Below are 26,650 nucleotides of genomic sequence, written 5' to 3' on the forward strand. Positions count from 1 at the left end.
GCACTATCTATCAAAACCTTTAAATTATCATTAAAATACTTTTAAATACATCTTCATTCTAATTACTAATACAAAATTGCTATCTCTTGGGCATATTCTGATGATAGAAAACCTTTTCCTTCACTTTTCTTCTCTTTCTTTTATTTTCTTCCTTCTTTCATTTTAATGGAAAAAAAGCATTCCTTGGTCCTTAAAATTAAAACGAAAGTACAAAGCTTCCATGACACACTTTATACACTTGGTTCTTATTGACCCTTCTTAGACCCCACAAAGCCTGTGCTCTTTCATCTGAGCTAGGCAGTGAGGATGGCCTCCTATTTCTACTATTTTAGCCATGGTCTGACAGTAAACTGCAGTTTCTTTTTCTTTTTGGAGACTTATTTTCTAGATTTGTTCCCACAGGAGGAAGAACAAAAAACAAAAAACAAAAACTGCTCCTAAGGATCTATAGTAGAGAACCTCCCTGCCAAACTCCCAATGAATGCAAAAAGGGAAATCACTCAGTATTATTTCTTGTTAGTTAACAACAATTTTGTTTGGTTATTGTACAGATATATCTATTTCCCATCTTTAGCTATAGGACCTTGCGGGCATTGATGGGCTCAATTAAAAAGCAGAGAAATACAAAAGCAGGATACTTTCTGCACCTTATAAAAACAGGCAAGATTTCTCATAAGATGGATGAAAACTGATATTTTTGCAGGGTTTGAAATCCACATAGTAGTTTTTTACACCAGAAGGAAGCAACTTGCATAATAGTTTAAAACCATGCTGCGTACCCACTGCATTCTATGAAACTAGGAGTTCTGAAGTATTGGTTAATAATAACAATATGTCACCTTGTAATTTTCGTTAGCTTCTTAAAAATTATATGAATAAAAGAGAGTGTTGTATAACTCTTCTTTGTAAATACCAATTTCTTTGACCTCTTTTTCTCTTATAACTAATGAAGATTAAACTCTTTCATAAATAGACAGGAACAAAAAAAGATAACAGTTTACTTAAAATGTCCATTTGAGTGGGGTATTTTTGGTCAATTTCTATGCTAAGAATACATACAAATAAGAATAACCTTATTTATATATACTATCTTTTAGTTCCACAGATAAAAGGACTCTATTAGGCACTGTTTTAAATGATGTGTATTTCCCATATTCATATTAATGTGATTAATCCTATGAGAAAGAACATGAGTCAAATGCTGAGAATGACTGAACCAATCATAGTTAATAACTGAAAAGTGAAAACGATTTTAAAAATATTTTCCATACACTTAAAAAAGAACCTTTAAAATAATGAAATTCTATAAATTGAGAAATGTCCATTCTGAGTATTTTTTCAAGAAAGAGCAAACATTTGATCTTCTTCAGGTTCCTAAATCCACTTACTGTATTTATGTTATCCCATTTCAGAATTTTTCAAAAATTACAATGTACTATTCTCAGTCTTAAAAACTACACCTTCAAGGTTCATGTTGAGTTATATTTATTTACAAACAGGGTCAAGAGGCTAAGAGAGTCCAAAACTTGTGCCCTCATTCTATTTATATGAATTGGACATATAAACATGATTCAGAGCCTTTGCTAATATGGATGCTACCAAATTATGTTATATTTGCTTTCTCACCTCTGTTATCTTTTTCGGATCTATTCCTTGCTTCACTTCCTGTCCCCCCCACACAGCTGTCTTTTGCTGAAACTGTTGTTCCATTTGCAGCATTTCTAAATGCTGACTTAATGTGGCACCACCACTGACATCAGAATTACATTTGGTCCAATTATCCTGGAAGCACTTAGAATTTTGCAATGCAGACTCTGTTGCTGTCTCATAGGTTTTCAGCAGCTTTTCCACAACACCATAATTTGACCTGGGATCAGCTGACCTTGGACGGCCAGACAAATTACTCGGTCTCCAGTCATGCTCGTGGAGCATATTTCGATAACTGCGAGGACTTAGGTGTCCCTGCATTTGTCTTACTAGGCCTGTTGTGGATTTCTTGGTGGGATTATCAGGCACATTTTCCATGGGCACAGGCATGTGGGCATTGGTTTTCCAAATACCAGACACATCGTTACTTTGTGATATGCTACCTGTGTGAGTAGATGAGGTATCACAGGGCTTGAGATCCTCCGATGATTTTGAGCAGCTGTGATTTTGCTGTATTGCCTGACAATTTCTATCTGTTCTAAATACAGTTCTGTTAAATTCATCAGTCTTTGCTGCCAGCTTCTCATTCCTTGTAGTCCTTTCAAAGCCACAACTGAAATTTCTAAGTGGGCTACTGCTCTCTGCTACTGAGGAGCTACAGTCATTACTTACATGAAGATCAGGATGAGATTTAGCAGGGTGATCTGGGATCACCATTTCATATTTTGGATTACTGGGGGTAGAGCAGGTTTTCTGAAACCACGAAGTAGAGGGGCTCCTTTTTGCACCTATCCCAGTGTCACATGACCACATGCTAAGTCCAACATCTTCATTACTTGGAGGCTTGCTATCGATTTTGACTTCTGGTACCAAAGAGGAAAAGATGATACCATCTTTCAAAGTTTTCCCTTCATTTGGATACAACATAGACATCTCTTGTTGTCTCAAAGGGAAGTGAGGGTTGTAATTCCTTTTACTTCGACCCTCATGGGGCACCCAGCTGTTGTGGTCTAACCTTTCCTTCCATCTTTCATAGGCTTGTTCAGAATCCGAGCTGGGAAAATTTCGAGAGGTACTTCTTGGAGGAGGAACTGGTGGAGTTTCATTTCTTTTTAAATCGATTGTATCAATTCCACATTTTTTCGTAGAATTGCTCTGGAGCACATTGGTACAGCTCAGATTCTTCCTATTTTTCTGTTTTTCTTTTTCTAAACTGATTGGAAGAATGCACTGGTCATTGTTGATCATGGGGTCCCCATGAGGTATATTAGTTACATTTGGCATTTCCTGGAGAAAAGAATCTGACTTCATCCTAAACAATGATAAAACATGGTGTATTGGTTATAACTTTATTTAGAATAAGCTCTCAAAAGCAACCATAGCTAAAGCAATGAGTTTCTGCTATAAGAAAAGGATTCACAACTGCCTCATACATCATTTTTATATAAATCTCCCAGTCAAAAACTTCAAGTCCTTTTATGGTGGAATGAAGTCTACCTCTCAGTGTTATATTCAATGCTCTACACACTCTGACTCAAACTCTTTCCAAACTTGTCTCTCATTTTCACTATTACCTGAGACTTCACCTACCCTCAGATTAAACTATGTAGTCTCCTGGGTTTCTGCTACTGGCATTTCTCTCTCTGTAGCTTTTATCTTGCCATTCCCTTACCTTCTCTCTGCCTGCTGAATTCTTATTCATTATGTAATGTGAGCTCAAGTTCTTCTCCTTGAATTTGAAATAACATTTTCAGTAGTCAGATAGAAATCTGAATAAAAGTGCAATGAGATATGAGTAATTCCAAATGGAAAGTGTCATTTGGTCTTGAAAAAAAGTAAAAATTTTTTGGATGACTTGAGTAAACGGCATATAGGATTGAAGTAAAAGGCAAAAGGATTAAATACTATGGCTACTCGAAGGAAAATGAGTACTTTGATATGGATTAATTATAAAGCAGAGTGGGGAGGATAATGAAAAATGAGAGAGAAACATTAGGTTATGTCAAATTGTAATGTCTTTGAATTACAAATATCTTGAACCTTGTTCTAAAGTCCATGGGGTGACAATAAGAACGTTATATTAGGTGTGATTTGTAAAAGAAAATTGGCAAGTAAGTCTTTTCTGAGTTATATTAAATAAAAAACTAAATATCACAATTCAAACTTAATCACACTGATAAATATAAATCATATTTATATCTCTTCAAATTATAAAAGATTATGGGATAGCTTACAACAAAATGTGGATAAATACCTATTAACAGAGAATAGAAAAGCTAAATGGGCAAATAGAGGACAAAGTTATGTTTAAAACATGATTGGCTAAGAAAATCTATTGCAAGTCAGCACAAAAATTCTTTCTGAGCTTCCTAACAACTAATGAAAAATAAGGGAATATAGGAAGCCTACTGACCCACGAAGAGAGATAAATGTTGATCCTAGAATAATCCATCTTTACTAAACTTGTAGAGAATTCCAATATATTTGTTAATTTGGCTAAAACTTACTGTTATTAAGTATATACTGTTTCCAAATGGAAACAGCATTTTTTGTGGCACGCGTACATATTTACAATATGTTGTTCTGAAAAGTATGTAGGCCTCCATTACATAAATGAGAATTGAAGCAAAATAAAGTGCTCTTAAGCATTAAATATTTTAGTAGAACATGATTATATAAGCAAAACGCCACACTGTTAATTCTGACATCGTTTAATGATACGTTTAACTGAATTAGCCCAGTTGCACACTTTCATTGTCCAAATGCTCAGAATGAGAAAGAACTACTTTAGAGGTTACTTACTGATTTTTTATGGAGGGTCTACCTTAATTAGACACGAAAAAGAGTAAAGTATTACTAATAGTCAGATTACAAAGAGAATTGGAAGATTTGCTTTAAGAATTAGTGAACAGAGAAATATACAATTACAGTTTCTGGCCTGGTGTGGTGGCTCACGCCTGTAATCCCAGCACTTTGGGAGGCTGAGGCAGGGGGATTATTTGAGGTCAGGAGTTCGAGACCATGCTGGCCAACATGGTGAAATCCCGTCTCTACTAAAAATACAAAAAAACTAGCTGGGCGTGGTGGTGTGTGCCTGTAGTCCCAGCTACTTGGGAGACTGAGGTAGGAGAATTGCTTGAACCTGGGAGGCGGAGGCTGCAGTGAGCCAAGATCATGCCACTGCTTTCCAGCCTAGGAGACAGAGCGAGATAACATCTCAAAAACAAACGAGCAAACAAAAAATTAAAGTTTCTGTCTCCCACCCTAGATAGTACATTTTAATAACTCATTAGTTCTTACATGTAAGGAGGAGGCAGTTTGGAGTCATTAACTAAAAACAATATTCTTTTTTATTTACCCATCTAAAATAATCAGATGTACCAGCCTACCTTCTATGGTTAGACCGCTTTCGAATTTCCTCTTGAAAGCTGCATAATTCTTCACTCACCTTCGCAAGTTCTTCAAGAGCCTTTACACATATAAGCAACAGCCCGTTAGCACTTTGAAATGTAAATATTTCTTTAGAAACAGTTCTAGGCCAATCACATCTTACTTACTGTGCTGAGGGCGCCAGAACAGCTCTTGCTCTCTTCCTCAGAAGTCCTCAGGTCAGGCCAGGCCTCACATTCCTTTTGGTTGTCTGTAGCCAAAGGATCCAAAAACCCTACTTTTGATTTTTTTGTTGCTTTTTGTTCCTTACACATTTGATTTCCTCCACTGACTAAGCTCTGCTCTCTTTTATATTCTTTTCTCAGACCATCTTTGTGATTCGTCCTTATAAATTCACTTTGTCCTAAATCGGGGTAATTTGGGGAAGATTCTATCACTTTCTCTGGAATGGTCTTCTCATGGTAAAGATCAATGATCTTAGCACGTTCATTCATATTGATTTTCCTCCGAAGCTTTACTTCCCGGCAAAGCTGTAAGAAAAATAAAACAAAATTAAAACTTCTTTTCCCCTAATTCACTTTGTTAATATTCTTGATACTAAGCAAACCGCTTTGAGTTCTCTTTACCATATTAAAATATACTTCCTGGGTATTAATGCTTCGGCCTCCAAATAGTGCCTCTAAAATATGGATTAGCTGGAACAAGTTTGATGAAACATAAAGGCTACTTTTAGTAGGGCAACACATGGATGCTAATTCTTTTGACTAGCAATCAATCATTCACAAATAAAATAAATCTGTATCTGTATATAAATACAGAAACACTGTCACAAAATTAGAATGACCTGAATCAATTACTGGCCATATTATGTAATTGCTTTCAGAGAGATGCAAGAATTTAACATTAAAGTCATAGTTTTCAAATGTCTGGTCCTACTTGTACACTAACATTTAACTGTCTAAATGCTTGACAATCTCAGATAGTAAGTCAACTTATTCTTGTTCCCTAAACAGTCACTTGTCAGTCAAAAGATGTTTCCTTTGGTTGGTCAATTACATTGTGAGGGCTAGATATTACTGAGATTTTTAAAAAATCTCAAAGTGATATACATTTTTAAAATATTTCTCATCCAGATTAAAACAAATATGACAATACCCTACGTGATATAATAGAACTGCAAGGCTTTGATCATCTATTAGTCTGTATTAAGGTAGAATCCAGATTACTTCTTTATGAGATCTTAGTTGAACCTGACCACACTCATTCAGTTCACTTCTGAATAGAGGAAAGAAATGGCTTTCTCTTTAGGCTTGAGTCATGTAAAAGCTTGTCAAACTTCAAAAGAGACTGTCAGATGACTATCAAAGCAAATGACTCTATGTTTAACAGCCGCAATCAATATCTACACTACATGTATTATTCAAGTAATATAATAGATTTATTGCTGCTTAATACATACCGATAACTCAGTTGAGAGAAGCACTAGAGTTGATGCCTGAAAAATATACAGTGTATTTATTTTTCTAATGCTTATAAATGTATTAGTATTTATTGTATGAAGTCAGGATAGCATCAAACTGCAGCCGTGAATTGATTGTTTGGTCCCTGCCAAATTATTTGTACTGAACTTCTGCGGGCATTATGGTTTGAGCTGACCTTGAGGGATATAAGAAGGAACCCTAAAAAGTGACATGTTAAATCTAAGGATGCTCTTGGTGACACTGTCCTGTTTTTGCGAAGTCATGAGTGAAAACAAAATTGCTTTAGTTGCAAAACCGGGGAAAAATGTGCTATTCCTGGGAAATAATGTTTGCCTTATCATTTGAATTTGAAGGTATATGCACCTGATAATTTTTGTTAGTTACTAGAAAGACTCACTGGTACATTTCATATATGATCCTTCCTCCTGTCTTCAGCTCATCTTTCCATTTTTGTTTTTGCATATTTTATATCATACCTAATTTTATGCCATCTTAAATTTTCTTGACTTAGGTGAGGTATGAATCAACAAATAACAATGTTATTGACGGAAAACTATTTTGTACAAAGGTACTACGTTACTTGGTACTCCGCCCTTGTCAATGGTTATCTGATTATTCTACCAAAGGATACAGGCAGGAGACTACAGTGTGGGAAAAAAACAAAACAAAACCCCAGACGTCTATAAGTTCTATCCAGAATTTCTATCTGGATTATTTCAAATTTCAAATGATCCAAGTATGAACATCTTGGTTTTGCCATAGCAAATGCAATGACTGTGGATAGTGGCTGAACAGGGAACTACGAGTATCTTAATAGCCAACACTGCATCCTCTCATTAGATATTATCACTTAAAATCACTGAAGATATATGTGCATACCTGGGAATCTACAGTTCTCTAGTACATGGCTTAATAATTTACATCTGATTTAACATACAGAACTTTGTGATAAATGTTAAACAAATACAGTCTTTTATGCTTGTGGCATGAGATTATTTTTCCAAGTGTTGATTTCTTAATTTTAGTTTAGTTATGGAGCTGTATAGCACAGGCAGCAAAACATAAACAGCAGTACAGCTACTCTCCAAGATAAAAAAATATGACAGTCCTTTTGTCTCTCTGATACAGAAAGGGATGTTATCTCTATGAGGTATAATTTGATGTTTAAAGCATATTTCATGCCTGCTAATTGATAAAGCTAATATTTACCATAGATGAACTCTATAGAATTGTCAGAATAATTATTGGACAGTAATAAATTTAATCAGACAGCAGCTTCTTTTAACTACATGGCTTTAAAAATTGGCTAGACTAATCCTGCATCCCTTAGTTATTTTGCTTGGATGCTAGAATTGTCTGAGACTGTTATGAACTGAACTTCCCAAACATTTGGAAGGCAATGACCTAGGACTACAGGTGAGTTTCTGATTGCGCTGGAGTTTTGGATTCTGATTTGACCAGGGAATCTCTTTGTTGATCCAATCCGAGTATGGGTAGAGGGGTTAAAGGAGCAAGCAGTGCACATTTTCTAAACTATAGAGGGACAAGAAGTATATATTCTCCTTTAATCCCTAATCATACACCACATGCCTGCCTTCTCAGCTCTATTTTAGAGGAAGGGCTTAATAGTTACTTTTCTTCAGCTTTCTTCCTACTATGCCAATTCATATTTTATTCACAGTCAATTACATGGCTGTTAATAAGAAACATGACTGTACTATAAACACATAAAGCACTTACTTTGCCTGCAAAAAAGGCCAAGAAGTCTTAAAATAACAACTTTGGTAATGCGCATAAAACCATATAAAGTCAATACTAAGGATGTTACCAAAAGAAAGCAAGATAAGCATAAATTCTTTCCAGTTGGTGCAAAAGCTTGAATATACATCAATGCAAATGCTTGAAGGAAATATTTCAGGGTCAACAGACTGAGGGAGGGTTAACGGGAACAAAATGACTGTGTCAGAGTCGTGATATGTCATTTTTCATAACTCCTTTTCCAATAAATATGCCACTAAATGTGCACACCTTGATAGAATAAATCTCATGTCTACTGCCATTTTCTGTTTGATATATGACACTCCTTTTGATTATACTGCATTATCTAACATGTAATTTCCTTTAATAGACATTACTCATAAATCTTCTTAGGAAAGATCTATGTTCTAATGCCCAACTATAATTTTGCTAATCTATGTCCCACCAAGTATATCTTTCTTGCATTTTACTCCTGGACCTGGTATTTGAAAATTCATGCAAAATACATACCTCACTTTTGATAAAAAAGCTCTCTAGCCAGAAAATATTAAGTTGAAACATTACAGAGTGACATTTCAAATGCTTAATTTTCATGCAATGATATAAAATAATCCTTACAATACCATTGGATAAGATTATGCTATTTTTGTCCTAGTAAATGTCACTGAGAAATGTACCTCTTAGGTCGAATAAGGAAATCAAAAACAGTTTCCAATACAAAACAGCCCACAGAATTTTCATCCTGCACTTAAACATTACAGTACATCCAAAACAAATTAAAGTGTACCTCTTCTATTTTCTTCTGCATAATCTTCCATTGACTTTCCCATTCCTTTCTCTCATTGTCAAACTGGTCCAGTAATTCCATCTTTTCCTTATGCCAGTTAGTCTCTGTGTTCTCCCACTGCTTATGTAGGTCCATGGCAACAGTGTAAGTGTCGGCGAAGAAGTGTTTCTGCTCCTCTCTGCCTCCTCTTAACTGTTTCTTGGAAGCTTGAAGTTGTTTTATTTGAAGCAGTCTCACTTGCCTTTAAAATAAAGCCTAATATAAACATAACAAGAGAGAGTTCCAAATCCATGTGCTTTCTGGAAATATATTTTATCATTTTGTCGAGCCATTGACATAAACAAACTATAGGAAAATTGGATTCAAAAGAAAAGAGATGACAACAGTCTACTTAAGAAGAAGAAACTAACACAGTCAATAAAGTAATAAGTATTGTCCAAAGTTTTTTTCCCTTTCTGAGACCAGACAGCAAAATTATAGTGGACAAGATGATTAAATGCGCATGTGAGATGTAATCATCCCTTTAACCACTTACTCTAAAAATAGATTTTTTCATGAATAAGAGTGTAAGTATACAATTCAAATGTATGCTCACATCTACACACTGTGGCAGATTCTGCTGCAATAAAATTATTCTTTCTGTTCTGATGCAACCTGATTATATATTCTTATGACTTAAATTCCTGAAACAGAGCTGGTTTGCAGTCTTAATTCTATATTCAGAGATCAAGCCTGTGCCAAATGTCATTACTGTGTTACTTATGAAGACCCCAAAGTTGGTAGTCAACTTAGGACTGATGTATCATCCAGAAACTAATCTAAATTATAAAAAATATATTCATTATGTCACTTCATCAAGGAAAATCTAGAAGCATCAAAACTATCCTGTGAAATATACGTTAAAATTTATCCATGCTCTCTTTTCCTTTGAATAGGCTATATACCATAAACTGCTTAGGATATTGAATACAGGGAACTGAAGAAAACATTTTGCTCAGTTTTCAGGGAATCCTTTATTACATTAAGTAGTGACTGAAATAATTGACTTTCTAGCCTTCAGGGACGTGTATTTAAGGTTTGAAGTCACAATTTAAAATACCAGCTATGTAACTGGTATAAGTCTAAAATTTCTGAGATTTAGTTTTTTGCATTAAAATGGGGATAGTCATAGAACTGTTAAAAAGATTAAATGGCATACTGAATGCAAAGTAGTTTCAGAAATTTAAGAAAGTTTTCTATTTTTTGCTTTACAAAATTTCATTGTGACTTCAATTAAAAATACTTTTGTATTAAATAAGTCATGTGCCTTTTTAGGGGGTAGAAAAGCATGTTTAAAATGTTTGAATCTCTGTTTAAGATAATTATGCCTATAAGATGTCTAACTCTTCAGTCACTAAGCCATTATCAAAATGCTATAACTTACTGGTGGCAGCTAATGCTAATTACGGACAAAGATCCCAACAGTCAATAGCTTTGTGGGTGCTGGCACTGCCGAATTAAGGCCACATACCCAAGCAGCAAGAGCCAATTTTGTATTCACAGAAGATAACTGCATATTTCAAATCCTAAATATCAGCTAAATATCGAACACTAATTTTATTTTTGTCAGACTTGTGAACATACATATCTGACTAGTAAGCAGTTTTGAATACATATTTTTTGAGTCACGATCAATGAATTAGAATAGAATAAGAAATGAAAAATGTTAGCTATATATGCAGGGTTCTACCTTCAAAACACCCTAATAATTTTGGGATCTATATTGTTACTTTACTCTCAAACTATTTACTAAAGATACTTTGATAATTTTTTCCTATGTCTTTGGCACTAGCACTATTATGATTAATTCAGTCACGAAAAATACATAATTTCAGATCTGGCTATTAAAGGTGCTATCATATCTCATTTTATCCATTTGGCCATGCTCAATTTCTGACCTCATTTCTCCACCTCCTCTGTCACCCCTTTCTTTGCTATCTTTCCCACATATAAACCAGTAACCACAAGTACTTGCCATAATAAATGTCAGTGAAGAACAAATAAAACGAAGATGGTAAAGAACATACAGAGTTTTGGTTTTTGTTTGTTTTGGCTAATCTAATTTCCATTGATCTTGATCTTGAATACCTAGTAATCTTTTAGGTTCGTCTAACAATTCTTCATAGGAAATGCAGACAGTGCCTGTCTTGAAACTAGCAGACTGCTTTAAAACTATATGTAATTAACTGTGTGGTGAAACTACCTTGCTGACTAGAAAGTATTTGCCACTGGAACTTCTTAGGAAGAATGGTGTGGTTTGAGATAATAAGAGATAAATGCAGATTTAACCAAAGAAACTAAAAAAAGGATGCAGACTAATTTCAAGCTACCTGGAAAAGAGGAGCTATGATAAATCCATGTTTTATCCCAACTGTCTTTAAACACTGGAAATGTTCAGAAATCACCATAAAGTCTTTTCTACAATTATGTAGCAAATGGCTCCAATTTTTCCTTCTATTCCTAACTCTTCTTGAATCGCTTCCACGCTACTGTTGAAAGATGCCAGGCCTTTCTCTTTTTAACCTACCAGAAGATCATTCAGGAATACCCTAGATCAGTCTTGCTCTTGATAACAAGACTATATCTAAACCCAGGTAACAGTCCTGAAGCAGACCGAATCCTGCACCTATTTGCAAAGAGCCAAACTCATCCCTTAATATGGAGAAGGACCAATGTATGGAGCTTTTCCTTTCCAGGCCCAGAGCAACTGCTCGTGCCAAAAAATGTAATAGTTATGGATCAGAAACAAGCCTTTGCAAGAACATTTCTATAGAGCAATATCTGTGCCAATTTTTTGTGGAAGGATTTGGCCTTCTTAGCATCTCAGTCTTGTCGTAAATATAATGTTAGATGTAACGCAGCCAAACATATTGCTTCCACCTCTAAATATAAAGTGGGGGGGGGGCATAGAATTGTTTCGGAGATTAAGTGAGCAAAAGGGAAAAATGCTTAAAAGAAGTGCCTAAACACTGCTCTGGATCATAGCAAATGCCTGAAAAATACTTGGTTCTTGTTTTCTTCCTTCTGTCCTTTGTTCCCTCCCTTCCTCTTCTTGTCTTTCCTCCCTCCTTCCCTTTCTCCTCTCTTTCTCCATCTATCCCTCTCCATGTTGTTCTCTGGAAAAAAAACAGATTATTTTGGTCTTTATTTTAAAACGAGATAGAAGCAAGTGTAATTGTGTGAACTCTCATATTCTCCATGATCTTCTTTTGCCTTTTTTCAAATATTTTAAAGATACATGTCACATATTTAAAGAAAAAAGTTTTATTGTTAGTAAAAATGTGAACAAATCTTATGTAAAACTGCTTTTGTTATAAATCTGACTTAAATATTACAAAAAATATCAAACTAAAGGGGCAACGTTGTAGAGACAGAATGTTTCATAATGAGAAGTTATGGGGTAAAGTGGTTCAGCAGATTCAAAAACTCAATTTAAGTGCTCTCTACTGGGGCAAAAATAAAAGTTCTTTTTGTTCCTAGTTGTCACTCATTTTCTCCCACAGATACTGGCATCTATGTGGGAGAGAAGGAAGGATTTCTGCTATCTGCATCCCCTACCCCATATCTCTTTGGCTCTCCAGTTTATGTTGTTCCTTCTAGAATTCCATTTAAGAATAAAAATTTATTAGAGCAAATGTAAGGGGACAGAGTGAGCTGCACTACTTAGTCACACACCCCAACTCTAAACCAGCATTGCATAATCCCTTTTAACTTACTTCCCCTTTTCAGGGCTGAAAGCCAGAATTATAAAGAGTTGTGAGTGGGTTGCATAAGTATGGTGATGGGAGGCAAATAGTTCTGCTAGCCTTCCGGCCCTACCAGTAAGCAAAGTTTAAGAGTAACACACAAGTCTCACAAGAAATTATTTTCACCCCCAAATTAGCCTCAGTTTGGTCATGGCAGCAATTCTTTCTCTGAGGGGTGCTCCATTCTTAGGACACCCGGGTCACTACCCTTTCAACCTCCATCTCGCCCATTGAAAACTGGACTGCATCCAAACAAACTAAACAGCGTTCCTTAGGGGCAGCTGCTCCATTGCTACTTCTCTCTTTTTAGATTATTGTTTAGAGTACTTGTTTCTTGCTGTCCTTATTTCCTTTTGCTAAACATATCACTTTTGACATAATTAAAGATTTTTCATTTGTAAGAGGTAACATATTCCAATAGAAATGCCACACACAGTAGGTACTGCGAATCTCACAATTCCTAGAAGACTCATTTGGCCTGAAGATGCTTTGCTTCTGCTTAACTTTGATGGATTAGGAATTCCCCAGCTTATAACCTATCAGAGTAATGTACCATTTACCTCCTAAATTCTCTATCCCTTTCTCCAGGCTATTATAATCACTTGAATTATTTCAATGAATTAATAAATCTCATTCCTCTCTACTGTTCACTTGCAATTGAATCTTTCCAAAGACCACCATGATTTGATTTTGTTACAGAGTAAAAGGGAAATTTTTTTCATTGCTGTTTATTGCTGATTTAGCACATTCCTCATGCTCCAACAAGGTCAAAGAGACACTACCACATGCAATTCCGAATGAATCAACTTTACCGTTTCATTTAATTATCTTCTTCCTTGTTTTCTTTACAGTTATTTACTCAAATTAGAAAACATCCAAGCTGTATGCACACTGATTTTACTTATAAAATGCAAACTTTAAAAGCAAACATTTGGTTTGAGTAAACAAATGTCTAAAACTAACCATCGTGAACAAAAGACATAGTGGTAAGTTTCCCTCCTAACTGTAGATTATTCAATTACGAATGGCATAGACTTCAGCTCAAATTACAGAAACACTAACTCTACAGTGAGTCCACCACCACCTTAGATAAAACTAAAATTTATTTTTCACCGCAATTTTCAAATACCAAGTCTCCAGGATTGTGACCTTTAATTTGCAAATGTTAAAAGTCTTTATATGAATAAAAAGATCACATTTGAATAAATATACTTAGTGAAAATCAATGATGGGCAAAGTGCTTTTCAAACAACTGAGAAGCAGTGTTGGAAAAACAGTCTCAAAGAGCGGATGGCACTGTCAGTCCACAGTTGGGAAATCCACCCTGAGCAGCTGAACAGCCTTTTTCCTAGGAGTCAGTACAATCTGTTATGCACCCCGCCCACTGTTTTTAAGCCCAGACACAGACAACAGCAGAGACAGATGTTGAAATTACACTCCACTTAAACAGTATCCATAGTTTAAAACATCTCAACAGCAGCCCCTTTGTATCCTGCCATAATTAGTCACTTGCTTGTAAACTTGCCGGAAAGAAACATACCTTTCGCACTGGGGAGAAATCCTATGGATGCTCGACCACTGGTCAATTAGCAGTGGAAGAAAGTGGATGGCTAGCTGTCTTAAAGAGAAAAGTCTCAGCTCGGTGAATCTCGATTCTTTACAAGAAAAGGGATGCAAAATAAGTCCAACCATTCCACAGAGCAGTACTGACAAGTCCCTTTGAAACCTTCACCACTTTTACAAGTCAAAAAGCTGCTCAGCTTAGTGTCACAGCAGCAGCTGAGACTACTGTGACGTCAGTTACTTGGAGGCGGCCTTCAAGCCACCTCTTCCAACCAGAGCTCTGTAACTTTAGAGCAGCTCATGCTCTGGGTAAACAACTCCAGGTCCAGGACATTTTTAGCTTTTATAATGGAGCCCAGTATTTTCAAACTTGCCAAAAGAGCTGGTTGTTAACATCATATGATGACAATGGCCAATTTTAGATTTATTTTATTAGGAAAGTAAACTCATTTTTTTATAGGCAAGAATTATCTCCCTCCTTCCATAATTCTTTCTCCTTCTCAGCTGGTGGCAGGATGTACTCTGCTGCACCTTTAGAAGTTTGCATCTGGATGTGGCAGAACAATATGTGTAGCGTAATTATATATATTATGCACTCTCAAAAGATCTGTGAAAGTTATCAAACTTCTATCTTCAAATAAAATAGAAATGGAACATAAAGTCCAACCTCTTAGCTCTCTGTGATTCTGACAGTGTGTTGCTTTTATCTACAGTCGTAGCGACGTCTTTACGTTGGAGAAAATCAGAGCCCATGGGAAAGGATGAGATTTCTTATTGTGGGAGGACAAAACACACACACACACACACACACCCCAAAAATGAGATACCTATGGGCTTATTTTCCACTAAAGTGTGCTGCAGCCATAGGAAGAGAAAGCAGCCTAAGTGTATGGAAAAGCTCTCTAAATCATGATCAAATCAGCCTGTTCTGAAATGCTAGGAGATCTTGCCTCCCCAGCGACATTTTCAGGTTTATTGTGGCTTTGTACACACATGCATCTGATGATATTTGGTTTAATTTAGTCAAAAAAGTCTCTAGAGCAATTTTTTGCCTAACTTAGCAAATACACAAGTTTAAACAATAAGGTCTTATCTTCAAGTCTGAAGAGCTTCCCTGGTGTGGTCTTTAAAGTAATACATATTCACTCACATTATTTTCACCTGCTTCCAGATAAACATTTCATGAGGAGCTAAAGTTTAGTAATAGTAACCTGCTCATAGTAGGACTTTAATACATGTAGGACAATCAAATGAAACCGTGCTCTGTGTCTGGAAAGCCTGACATCATAATCTCAACAGCAATAACAACAACAATAACAGTGATAGTTATAGTAATAATAGTGATTATTCACTGAGGGGCAACCCTCTACAAGGTTCTGTGCTAAGTACTTTGAACAGACCTTTATCTGAGTTCACCCTCAGAGCAATTCTGTCTCTAGATACTGATAATCTGATCTTACTGATAAAACCCAAGCAAGGCTCATAGTGGTAAAGCATCCTGCAAAAGTTCATAGAAATGCACCCATGTGGAGGAAACGGGTTTGAAACTGTTTTGTCTGATTGCAAACCATGGAATTTTGTCATAGAGATCTAAGTTTCAATTCTGCTGCCACCACTTATCTGTGTGATCTTGCAGACCCTGATTCTTCCTTTAAGACATAATTATATTTACTTTAAGAGGCCATAAGAATATGAGGGAATATATATAGCGCCAAGCACACAATAAAGGGTAGCTCATGTCTGCCTCCATGCTTATGAGGCTAGGAAGAAGATTCTTTGAGAGAGGGAAAGGGAGGAGGGAGTTGCACAAAAACATCAATACAGAATTATCTTAACATTGTTTCTGGCCGGGTGTGGTTGCTCACACCTGTAATCCCAGCACTTCTGGAGGTGGAGGCAGGTGGATCACGTGGGGTCAGGAGTTCGAGACAAGCCTGGCCAACATGGTGAAACCCTGTGTCTACTAAAAATAAAAAAATTAGCCGGCCATGGTGGCTCAGGCCTGTAATCCCAGCTACTAGGGAGGCTGAGGCAGGAGAATTGCTTGAACTCGGGAGGCGGAGGTTGTAGTAAGCAGAGATGGCGTTCCTGCACTCCAGCCTGGTTGACAGAGCAAGACTCTGTCTCAGAGAAACAAAACAAAAAACATTGTTTCCTTTACCTTTTCTTCTACTCCAAACTTCTTAACTTCTATGTATCACTTGTAAATCAAACTAAGACTATTTTCTAAATCCTATCGAAAATTCAGATAGTGTGTGTCTAAGTTACAAGAGATGTTAGGTTGGACCATACTTCCTAAGTGTCACTCAGTAGTACCCATTTCAATCTCTTTTCATGGCTGTCCCAGTGTGATTGTCCCAGGGCAATCACAAATAATTGCCCTATGTTTTAGAAAGAATTATGTCATTCATACCTGATGACATACTAATTTATTTCAATGTATAACAGATTCAAGTGCTTCATCTGCTTCTTGTCATGGTAAAGCTGATCTTAAATTGTACACAGAATCAAATAATAATGAAAGTCTTTGACAAAAAGTTTACTCCAAGTTTACCACTTATTCTAGTATTTACCAACCTTTTCTGTTGAAGTTTATATATATATAATTTATATTATGTTATTTATATATAATTTATATTATATGTTATTTATATATAATATATAATTTATATTATGTTATTTATATATAATATATAATTTATATTGTTATTTATATATAATATATAATTTATATTATATGTTATTTATATAATATATAATTTATATTATATGTTATTTATATATAATTTATATTATGTTATTTATATATAATTTATATTATATGTTATTTATATATAATATATAATTTATATTATATGTTATTTATATATAATATATAATTTATATTATATGTTATTTATATATAATATATAATTTATATTATATGTTATTTATATATAATATATAATTTATATTATATGTTATTTATATATAATATATAATTTATATTATATGTTATTTATATATAATATATAATTTATATTATATGTTATTTATATATAATATATAATTTCCAGGCCATATTTCATACCAAAAAGACAGAAAGTAAGTCAATTAGGTGATACGGTGCAAAGTCAAGAAATGTTCAGCACAGCTTTTGATATTTTCCCTTGAAAACTTTTTGTTTTTTAAGAAAACTTTTAAAAGAAAATTTACCACAATTATATACATAAAATGAATGCATTTAAAAGACTGATGCTGGTATACTCAGCCCTACAGTTACATTCAGACATCTTGAACTGCCTGAGGTTTTCAAGCAGGTGTCAGAATGACTGAAAATCTTATGAAAAAAATGCAATTTGTTTTGTAATGCAGTTTATCTTTAAACCATTTGAACATTTAAATCTTCAAATATGAAATTCACAATGATTGCCCTATGTTTTAGAAAGAATTACATCATTCATACCTTATGACATACTAATCTTATTTCAATGTATAACAGATATGTAAAGAAATGTACATAATAACACTTAATGGAAAATAAATGTAGAAACACTGCCTGCTGTCAAGAAACAAAAAAGAAAATTCTAAAAAGAAATGGAAAAGATCTATATTAATAATAATATTAAGGCACAATCAAAAACATTTTGAAAAGGGTAAAAGAGAACTAATGCATGCATAAATGTCACTAGCAGGTGTTTCCAGACTTACAGAATTTTAGAGCCAGAAAGAACTTCTGAAATCATCTAGCTAACCTTCTCGTTTTACAGTTGAGGGAAGAGGCCCTGAGGGTAACTCATCTGCTCAAGGTCACAAAGCCACTTAGTGGCCATTCCAAGAATAGAATCCAGGTCTCCTCATTCCTGGTGGAGTGCCTTGAAGTTCAAAATTCCAAGAAGTGCAAGGGAAGAAAATCGAAATAAGAATGCTGGATATGAGAGGAGACTGAGAAGTTGATTTCTGGCTTTGGCAAATTTTAAATTCAGTTTTCTTCTATGTCCAAATGAGAGAGATGATACTCTATCTTTCAAGTATGACATAAGAATCATATAGCTGAGTATTTATTTATTTATTTTTGAGATGGAGTCTTGCTCCGTCACCCAGGCTGGAGTGCAGTGGCGCAATCTCAGCTCACTGCAACCTCCGCCTCCCAGGTTCAAGTGATCCTTCTGCCTCAGCCTCCTGAGTAGCTGGAACTACAGGGGCATGCCACCATGCCAGGCTAATTTTTGTATTTTTAGTAGAGACAGGGTGTCACCATATTGGCCAGTCTGGTCTCAAACTCATGATCTCGTGATCCACCCGCCTCGGCGTCCCAAAGTGCTGGGATTACAGACGTGAGCCACTGTGCCCAGCCAGCTGAGTATTTATTACTATCTAAAGAGGCTCGTGTCCTTAGCTAATTGTAAACACTGCGTCAAAATAAAAAGGCAAATGGATTTTATCTTAGCAGTTAAAAAATCTGAAGATAAACATGGCAACATGGCTTTAAGCATGCCAGTGCCAGTACATATTTAATCTATGGTTTTGTTTGCAGAATGATCCTGAAGTGTTACAAAGCAGTTACTCATTTGTTCTCTTTATGCTATGACAACCTGGTTGTTATGAGACTGGAGAGCTTCTGATTTCTTGTTTATATCGTTTTTCCATTGCTTATTCTTTTACCCTTTAAACATATTTAACAATAAAAGGGGTACTGTGTTTCTATTTTCATTGGAAAGAAGATAGAAAAGATTGAAAAAGAGAACAACTTTTAAAAAACTAAATTTGTTCTTTTTTGTTTGTTTTAGTTTAGTTTTGTTTTTGAGATGGTCTTGTTCTGTTACCCAGGCTGGAGTGCAGTGGTGTGATCATGGCTCACTACAACCTCAACCTCTGGGACTCAAGCAGTCTTCCAGCCTCAGACTCCTGAGTAGGGGACCACAGGCACTTGCCACCATGCCCAGGTAATTTTTTTATTTTATTTTTATTTTTTTGAGATAAGGTCTTGCTATGTTGCTCAGGCTGGTTTTGAACTTCTGAGCTCAAGTGATCCTCCCTCCTTTGCCTCCCAAAGTGCTAAGATTATAGGCCTGAAACACTGTGCCCCGCCTAAACTCATTCTTCTGCATGTTAAAGTTCAAAGGCTACTATAAAGGACATATTTTAAGAAATCCTTCCTTCTTGAATAATGTCTGCCCCTTGCAATTTTCAAAGTACTTTAAGATCATGAGATCTCAGTTGTTTAGCAGAACTCTTAAATCTTAAATTATCTTCAATTCCTAAGGTCTTGGGTACTTCAACTAACATTCCATTTAACAAATATTTGTGAATACCAATTCTGTGCCAGGTTAGACCAAGAGGACTCAAAGAAGAAGAAGAAATCCTTGTCTTCAACAGGTCTGGTCAGCTCTGAAGATTCCCTGAAATGTGACATGTAGTGTGACTGTTTGCATTCTGAGTAGCCCACTACACTGGTATAAATTCACAAATTTGGAGAGTCTCTCCTAGGAGTACCCACAGCATTCCACCAAGATCACGGTTTAGTGTTACTCTCACTCAGCCCTAGCTGCATACTATAATCACACAGAGAATGAAAAAGAAAAATAGTAATGCTGGAACTCTCCCCAGACTTCTGACTCAGACCATCCAGTGGTGAGGTCCTGGCTTCAGACTTTTGATAAAGTTCCACAGCTGATTCTGTCAAATTTGGTCCTGTGTTATTTGAGTTCTAGAATGGCAATTTCAACTGTGTGTTAATAAATATAATTTTGATCCTCCTAAAATACTGTTTTGGGGTATAAAATTATGAGGATCACACACAGAATATTTACTATCCATGTACATGTTTGGATTATTACTTGCCAGCTAGTGTACTATTTTTCCAGTGGGGGATGTTTATCCTTAGAATCATGGGACACTGGCTGTCTCTTCTATTCTGAAGGCTGATGACACGTCAACAGGTTTTCTAGCCAAGCACATCCGTCATGGGGCTTATGCACAGGCATTTCCAGATGACAGAAATATTCAAAAGACACACGTTTGAATGATCTGTTCTTTTTAGGTAGTGGTCCAAATTCTGAACCAAACAGTAACATATTTGAGAAATGTGGGCTATTTTAAAACTAGAAACAGACCTTGCTCACATTTTTCAAACTTGTTTTTAGCATCTTATTGTATTATTTACAGATTCTTGACTTGGAGGATACTGATAATGATGACAATAAAATCAAAATAATAAAAAGGACTGTTTGAGGGCTACCTTTTCTTTAGTGACCAGCAGAGTCCTGGGAATGCCTGTCCACCACAAGAGGGCCACCCTGAGCCACTTCTCTCTGCTAGGATGTTTCAGCAGTAAAGCATGGCTCAGGCTTGGTGAGTGTAATTTGAAGGACACAGGAACTAATCCATATTCCCCCAGGGAGTAACTAATCCACCTATATCTTCTACGAGAAATGTTAGATTTATCACTACCGGGTGGCAACATTCTATTTCCAATAATTGCCCAGTAAAATACCACTGGTAGAGGAAATAACTATTGGCTACTCACACTTTGGCACAGAAAAGAAGAGGTAGCACATACTAAGGACTAGAAGGAACAAATCAATATGGGTAGGCTTTGATTAGAGGTCGGGAAAGCCATCTGTTTCATTCACAGGGCATGGAGTGGGGAAACAGGTGGAAGATCTGAATGGGGAACTGCATAGGTGGGTGTTAGATTTTGAGCACTTGGAGTTCAGGTCAAAAGGAATGTGGCATCATGATATGAGAGGGATACAGTAAAGGATCTGGAGGTAAAGTTACAGAACGGGGGGCCCAAAGTCACACTTCAGTGTGGCTCCTAGGCCCACTCTGCAGAACCAGCCAGACCCATTTTCAGGGTCTTCTGCAGAACCATCCAGACCCATTTTCCATGGCCAACGTCCCTCAGTAAGTCCATATTAGCCTATAAGCACAATACCTTGATGGGTAATTTGCCCATGAACATCTCAAAAATTCATAAAGGAAAAGGGGTTAGGAAGAGAGAGTTACAAAATGGTGGTATCATGTAGGGCAAAAGCTATTCAAGTGCAGGAAGGAAACAGTAGGTATTTAGTACATCCTCAAAAGCAGCTGTGTCTGACCCTTCCACTGTATTCTGATGTTGTTGACGCTATCAATATATATTGCAAAATAAGATTTCTGTAACCTTATTCTTTTTTTTTTTTTTTTTTGAGACAGAGTTTCGCTCTTGTCGCCCAGGCTGGAGTGCGATGTCATGATCTCAGCTCACTGCAACCTCTGCCTCCCGGGTTCAAGCGATTCTCTTGCTTCAGCCTCCCAAATAGCTGGGATTACAGGCACCTGCCACCAGGCCCAGCTGATTTCTGTATTTTTAGTAGAGACGGGGTTTTGCCATGTTGGCCAGGCTGGTCTGGAACTCCTGACCTCAGGTGATCCACTCAACTCGGCGTCTCAAAGTGCTGGGATTACAGACATGAGCCGCCGTGCCCAGCCAACCTCACTCTTTCTTTATCCAACTCTTTTTAATCCACACTACTATTTTGAATCCAGTCACTTTCTACAAATATCAGGTATCTTCAAACAAATAGCTGCATCTGAATCAATTACATTCCCTCTGAAGTAAGGAGGCTGAATAGAGACTTCAGTTTCCCCTCTTGGACAGTTTTTTTCATATCAAGATGAGGTCCAAGGCCAGGGAGTCCTCATTTTCCTTGACTACCTCAACTAGCTTCACTACAGCTTTTTCCACTAGATGTAATCTAAGCTTGTTTACAAACGCTAAGGCCCTCTATGCAGTGGGCCGACAGCCTCAGCAGGTACACATTTCCTTTCAGGCAAAGGCTCAGCAGATACACATTTCCTTTCCTGCTTGGATTCCCAGGAGTCACCTAATGCCTAGAAAAAAATTAATTTCAGTAACTTGTCATGCTGAAACCCAGTTATAAATGACTGATCTAGGCCAGTACACAGGATGTTCTATTTAAGAAGTCTAACTCTATTTTGTCTGTCCCGGAGTCAGTGATGCAAAAGGAGTAACACAGAATGTGAAAAAACTGTTTATAAGAAAGATGGAAGGGAGTTATAAACTACAAACTAAACTGAGTGTTCTGACTTTAAGAAATAAGAGTATATAAGTCATTTCTTTAAAAAAGCTCTTAAATTATCTTCCCTTACTAAATCACTTGAGGCAAGTAACTAAACTGATGAGCTGCTCTCTGCCCCTCATACTCTCTTAATATTTGAATGCACAGGTTAAGGCAGGTACTTTTGACATAAACTTAAAGAGCTGACTTTAAAGGTACATCATGTTGGACAACCTCAAAAAGAAGTGATGCCGTTTCCCAGCCTTCAATAATCACTTATACATATGCTTGTTAACATAAGCAGCTCAACTCAAAACATTCAGAAGAGACTACAGAAAATAAATGCATAAAGCACACTTTTTCAGAGTCAGTAATTTCCACAGCTCCATATCTGGAGTACGCATGACATTGTAACACTTCAAATAGTCAAGATATTGCACCACTCCTGAATACCTCAGGATGGTTTGCCATTTTCTTAAGTGAGTTGATGTTCTAAACTTTTCTGAAAAGTTCTAGTTTTTAAATTAGTGTAATGCTCCACACTGTTACTGTTTATTTAATGTTTATTTTAGTAAAAAATAACAATCATTTAAAATCATTTTTAAAATATATCTAAAACTTTGCTGATAATTTAAATAAAAATCATCAAAACAAAGGCAAATTTTATTATCTGAGTTTAATATATGCTAAATAGGAATTTGGATTCAAAAACATTGAGAAAAACATTCAAATATGCAAGTCAATAAAATTTTATTAACATTTTTGTAAAGGCTGAATAACTGCTAACAACCACTGATTATGTATTCTCATCTTAAACTAAATGTTTGCAATTTTATCTTCAGATGTTGAGTTTTGTTGGTACCTTATTTTGAAAAATAGCTACAGAAAAATACATACAACTCGGAACTAAAAAAGTTTTATAATGGTAACAGTGAAATTGAATAATCAGGAAATGTCAATAGACTTAAGTTTATTAATCATAAATATCTGGGATATAAGATCAGATGAGGCTCTTTAAGACAACACAGCCTGGGCCGGGCGCGGTGGCTCACGACTGTAATCCCTGCACTTTGGGAGGCCGAGGTGGGCAGATCATGAAGTCGGGAGATCGAGACCACCCTGGCTAACATGGTGAAACCCTGTCTCTACTAAAAATACAAAAAATTAGGTGGGCGTGGTGGCGGGCGCCTGTAGTCCCAGCTACTCAGGAGGCTAAGGCAGGAGAATGGCGTGAACCTGGGAGGCGGAGCTTGCAGTGAGCCGAGATCACACCACTGCACTCCAGCCTGGGCGACAGAGCGAGACTCCGTCTCAAAAAAAAAAAAAAAAAAAGACAACACAGCCTGGCTTAACAGTGAGCAGTGCAAGGTAGAGATTTCTGAGGTTTCTCTTTACATCTAAAAAGTGTTATATTTGCTGCTCTTGTTCTTTGATCAAGTGGGTTATAACAGTACTCTACTCAAAAGATGCCCCCAGAAATATTTAAAATATTACCCACAACTTCACTAGGACAGACACAGACTAGAACTGCCAGTGAGTGCAGAAAATACACCTTTAAGCAGGGAAGACATGGATGAAAATGTATTTAAGTTACATGGAAAGGACCTTTAGAGATTCTATGATTTACACACATTTTCAAAATGGCAAACATGAAAAACAGCCACTACCACTTTCCCTTCTCTCAACTGATCAACTCAAAAGTACAGTTTAGAAGCATTACCACATTTAAGATATTACCACATTTCTTACTGTAACTACAAAGGTGTTCTGCCATGTCCAGGCCATGAAACGTTCTATTTTGTATGAGTTTCTATCTGAAATTCTAGAAGTAGACTGCTGAGAATATCAGGACCTACCCATGAAATGTGAGTTTCATCAAAATATGAATGAAATTACTTTACTTATCAAAAACCAGATCAAAATTAAAAACGTAGAATGAAATCTTTCATTAGACCTAATTGGTTTACAACTAGGGTTTAAGCAGTTATGTCTTCATGCATACTATGTTTTAACTGTACCATATCCCAGTAGTTTAATAAATGGTCGACTTTTCTTACTTTCTGGTAATATTCTCCACTACCTTCTCTTCAATTTCTACATTCAGTTATGGTGTCTGACCCAAAGCATGACTCTACTAGATGAACTGGACTGTAGTTCTATCAGAATGCAGTTACAAACTCTGCACGAATATTTGGAATTAAGGCTGAGCTACCAAATTGACACTCCAAACTTCGTTGGCAGCTGATTAAATAACCATATCCCATTCTATCACGCAAACTAAAGTGAAGATTGGAGAATGCAGGCCAAAACACATTCCAGGCTCAGGACTGAATTTTCCTTTGTTTTATGAGTTTAGTTACTTATGCCTAAAAATAGCCAACTGAATTCCTTTTTTCTTAGATCTAGGTCAAATTAACAAGAAGACACTTCTTCCTATGGCCAAGAATGTGCATACAAGGGAATTTTCTAGAATAAGGCTTGCTCTGTTGAGTTTACTTTGGTGTGATGTTTAAATAGCACAGCTTCAAAGGTCCAAACAAAAGATGACGCCTTGTCTTAATAATTAAGAGTCTTTGCTCTCTTGGTGAATCAAGAAGCCTGGTTGTTCCTCTTTCAGAAACAGCTTAATATAACAAAAATAATGCAAGCAACAGGATCAAAGGGGAAGATGCTGGGGACTCTCTTTCTGAGGTTTTGGGCACCATCTTTGTTAACTTATCTTCCCAAGTCTATGTTCTACGCTTTAAGAGATAGGTGCACCCTGGATACTGGGCGCCCATTGAACAGCTTGAAGTTATAGGGAAAAGATGGCAAGGAAAAAGGTCACTTTGTGCCTGCTGGCAATTTTCTGACCCCACCTTCCACCAACTGGTCCCCAGCATGTCCCCTAAGATAGAGGCAGGTCTGAATGCCCTGACCCTGGATGCATTTCTCATTATACACCACAGTGTGATGGAACTGTGTGTGTACACACAGGCACAACCGGGAAGCTGGTTTATGCAGTGAGTGGGGCAGAGTGGAAAAGAGCCTCGCTGGAATTCAACTGTTCAGTAAAGTTGATTCACTAACTTCAGAGGAGCTGTTGGAATGATCCCATATCCCCCAGAATCTGTGAGCAGCAGTCAAGTCAGTACTGCTTCAGCCTACTTTCCTCTCCCCAGTATTTCACAGGAGTTTCACATATGGAGGATCTGGATGAGGTTTAAGAGTCTCATGGAATTCTACAAAATAACTGCCTGTATTAGTCCACTTTCACACTGCTATAAAGAGCTTCCTTGAGACTGGGTAATTAATAAAGGAAAGAGGTTTGACTCACAGTTCTGTATGGTTAGGGAGGCCTCAGGAATCTTACAATCATGGTGGAAGGGGAAGCAGGCACCTTTTTCACAAGGCAGCAGTGGAGAGGAGTGAAGGAGGAACTTCCAGACATTTATAAAACCATTAGATCTTGTGAGGACTCACTCGCTATCATGAGAACAGCATGGGGGAAACCACCCCCATGATCCAATCACCTGCCTCCCTCTACATGTGGGGATTACAGGTCCCTCCCTCAACCTGTGAGGATTACAATTCAAGATGAGATTTGAGTGGGACACAGAGTCAAACCTTATCACTGCTTTAGGAGTTCATAGGTAAGATTAATACCCCTGTTGCCAGAAAGGCAACATAGGGAACATGACTATAGTTCCTAAAATGAGATCTATAGTTGAGGCTGGTGTTTTGGTTAGCCCAGACATCTCTCCTTTCCTATTCAGGTCATAAGTTATCACTGAGGTGTTTGCACCATCTTTGGATATATTTAGGCTGTCAGCCCATCTAAGAATGCCTAGGGATTTTGTTGTAATAACATGTTAGATCACTGTGGGATCATCTTGAGTCTTGAATTCAGTGTGCACACGTGCCTGTTTCTCTCAGTGGGTGTGTGACCCTGTGCCCACACACTATTCATCTTGGTTCTCTTTTCTGTTAGGTATTACTCCTATTTACCTTTGATTTTGTGTTTTTGAAAACTTGTATTAATGCAAGCCAAGTTTTCTGGCACGACCACCAGTGCAGAAATATAATTGCTTTATCACTGGAGGTGATATCCCTTCTGGCAAAGGCTGTACAACTAAGTGGAAATGCTCTAGAGAGAATTCAGACATCCACTGAGCAGCTGAAACTTTAAAGTCTACTCAAACCTAGACAACTAAT

At 36.7% G+C, this 26,650-nt stretch overlaps 1 protein-coding gene across 1 annotated transcript in view; it reads right to left on the minus strand.

Annotated features, from left to right (window-relative positions):
- Nucleotides 1-26,650, minus strand: part of KIAA0408 (KIAA0408 ortholog) — a 35,245-nt gene that overhangs the window by 6,360 nt on the left and 2,235 nt on the right. Inside the window, exons 2-5 of the mRNA XM_019030022.4 lie at nt 9,064-9,318; nt 5,205-5,567; nt 5,037-5,116; nt 1,627-2,959 (exon numbers count right to left, since the gene is read on the minus strand). Of these exons, the coding sequence (XP_018885567.3) occupies nt 1,627-2,959; nt 5,037-5,116; nt 5,205-5,567; nt 9,064-9,198 (1,911 nt within the window). The 5' untranslated portion in view covers nt 9,199-9,318. The remainder of the gene's footprint in view (nt 1-1,626; nt 2,960-5,036; nt 5,117-5,204; nt 5,568-9,063; nt 9,319-26,650) is intronic.

Source organism: Gorilla gorilla, chromosome 5 (genome assembly GCF_029281585.2).
Source record: "Gorilla gorilla gorilla isolate KB3781 chromosome 5, NHGRI_mGorGor1-v2.1_pri, whole genome shotgun sequence".
In the NCBI taxonomy this organism is placed as follows: domain Eukaryota; kingdom Metazoa; phylum Chordata; class Mammalia; order Primates; family Hominidae; genus Gorilla; species Gorilla gorilla.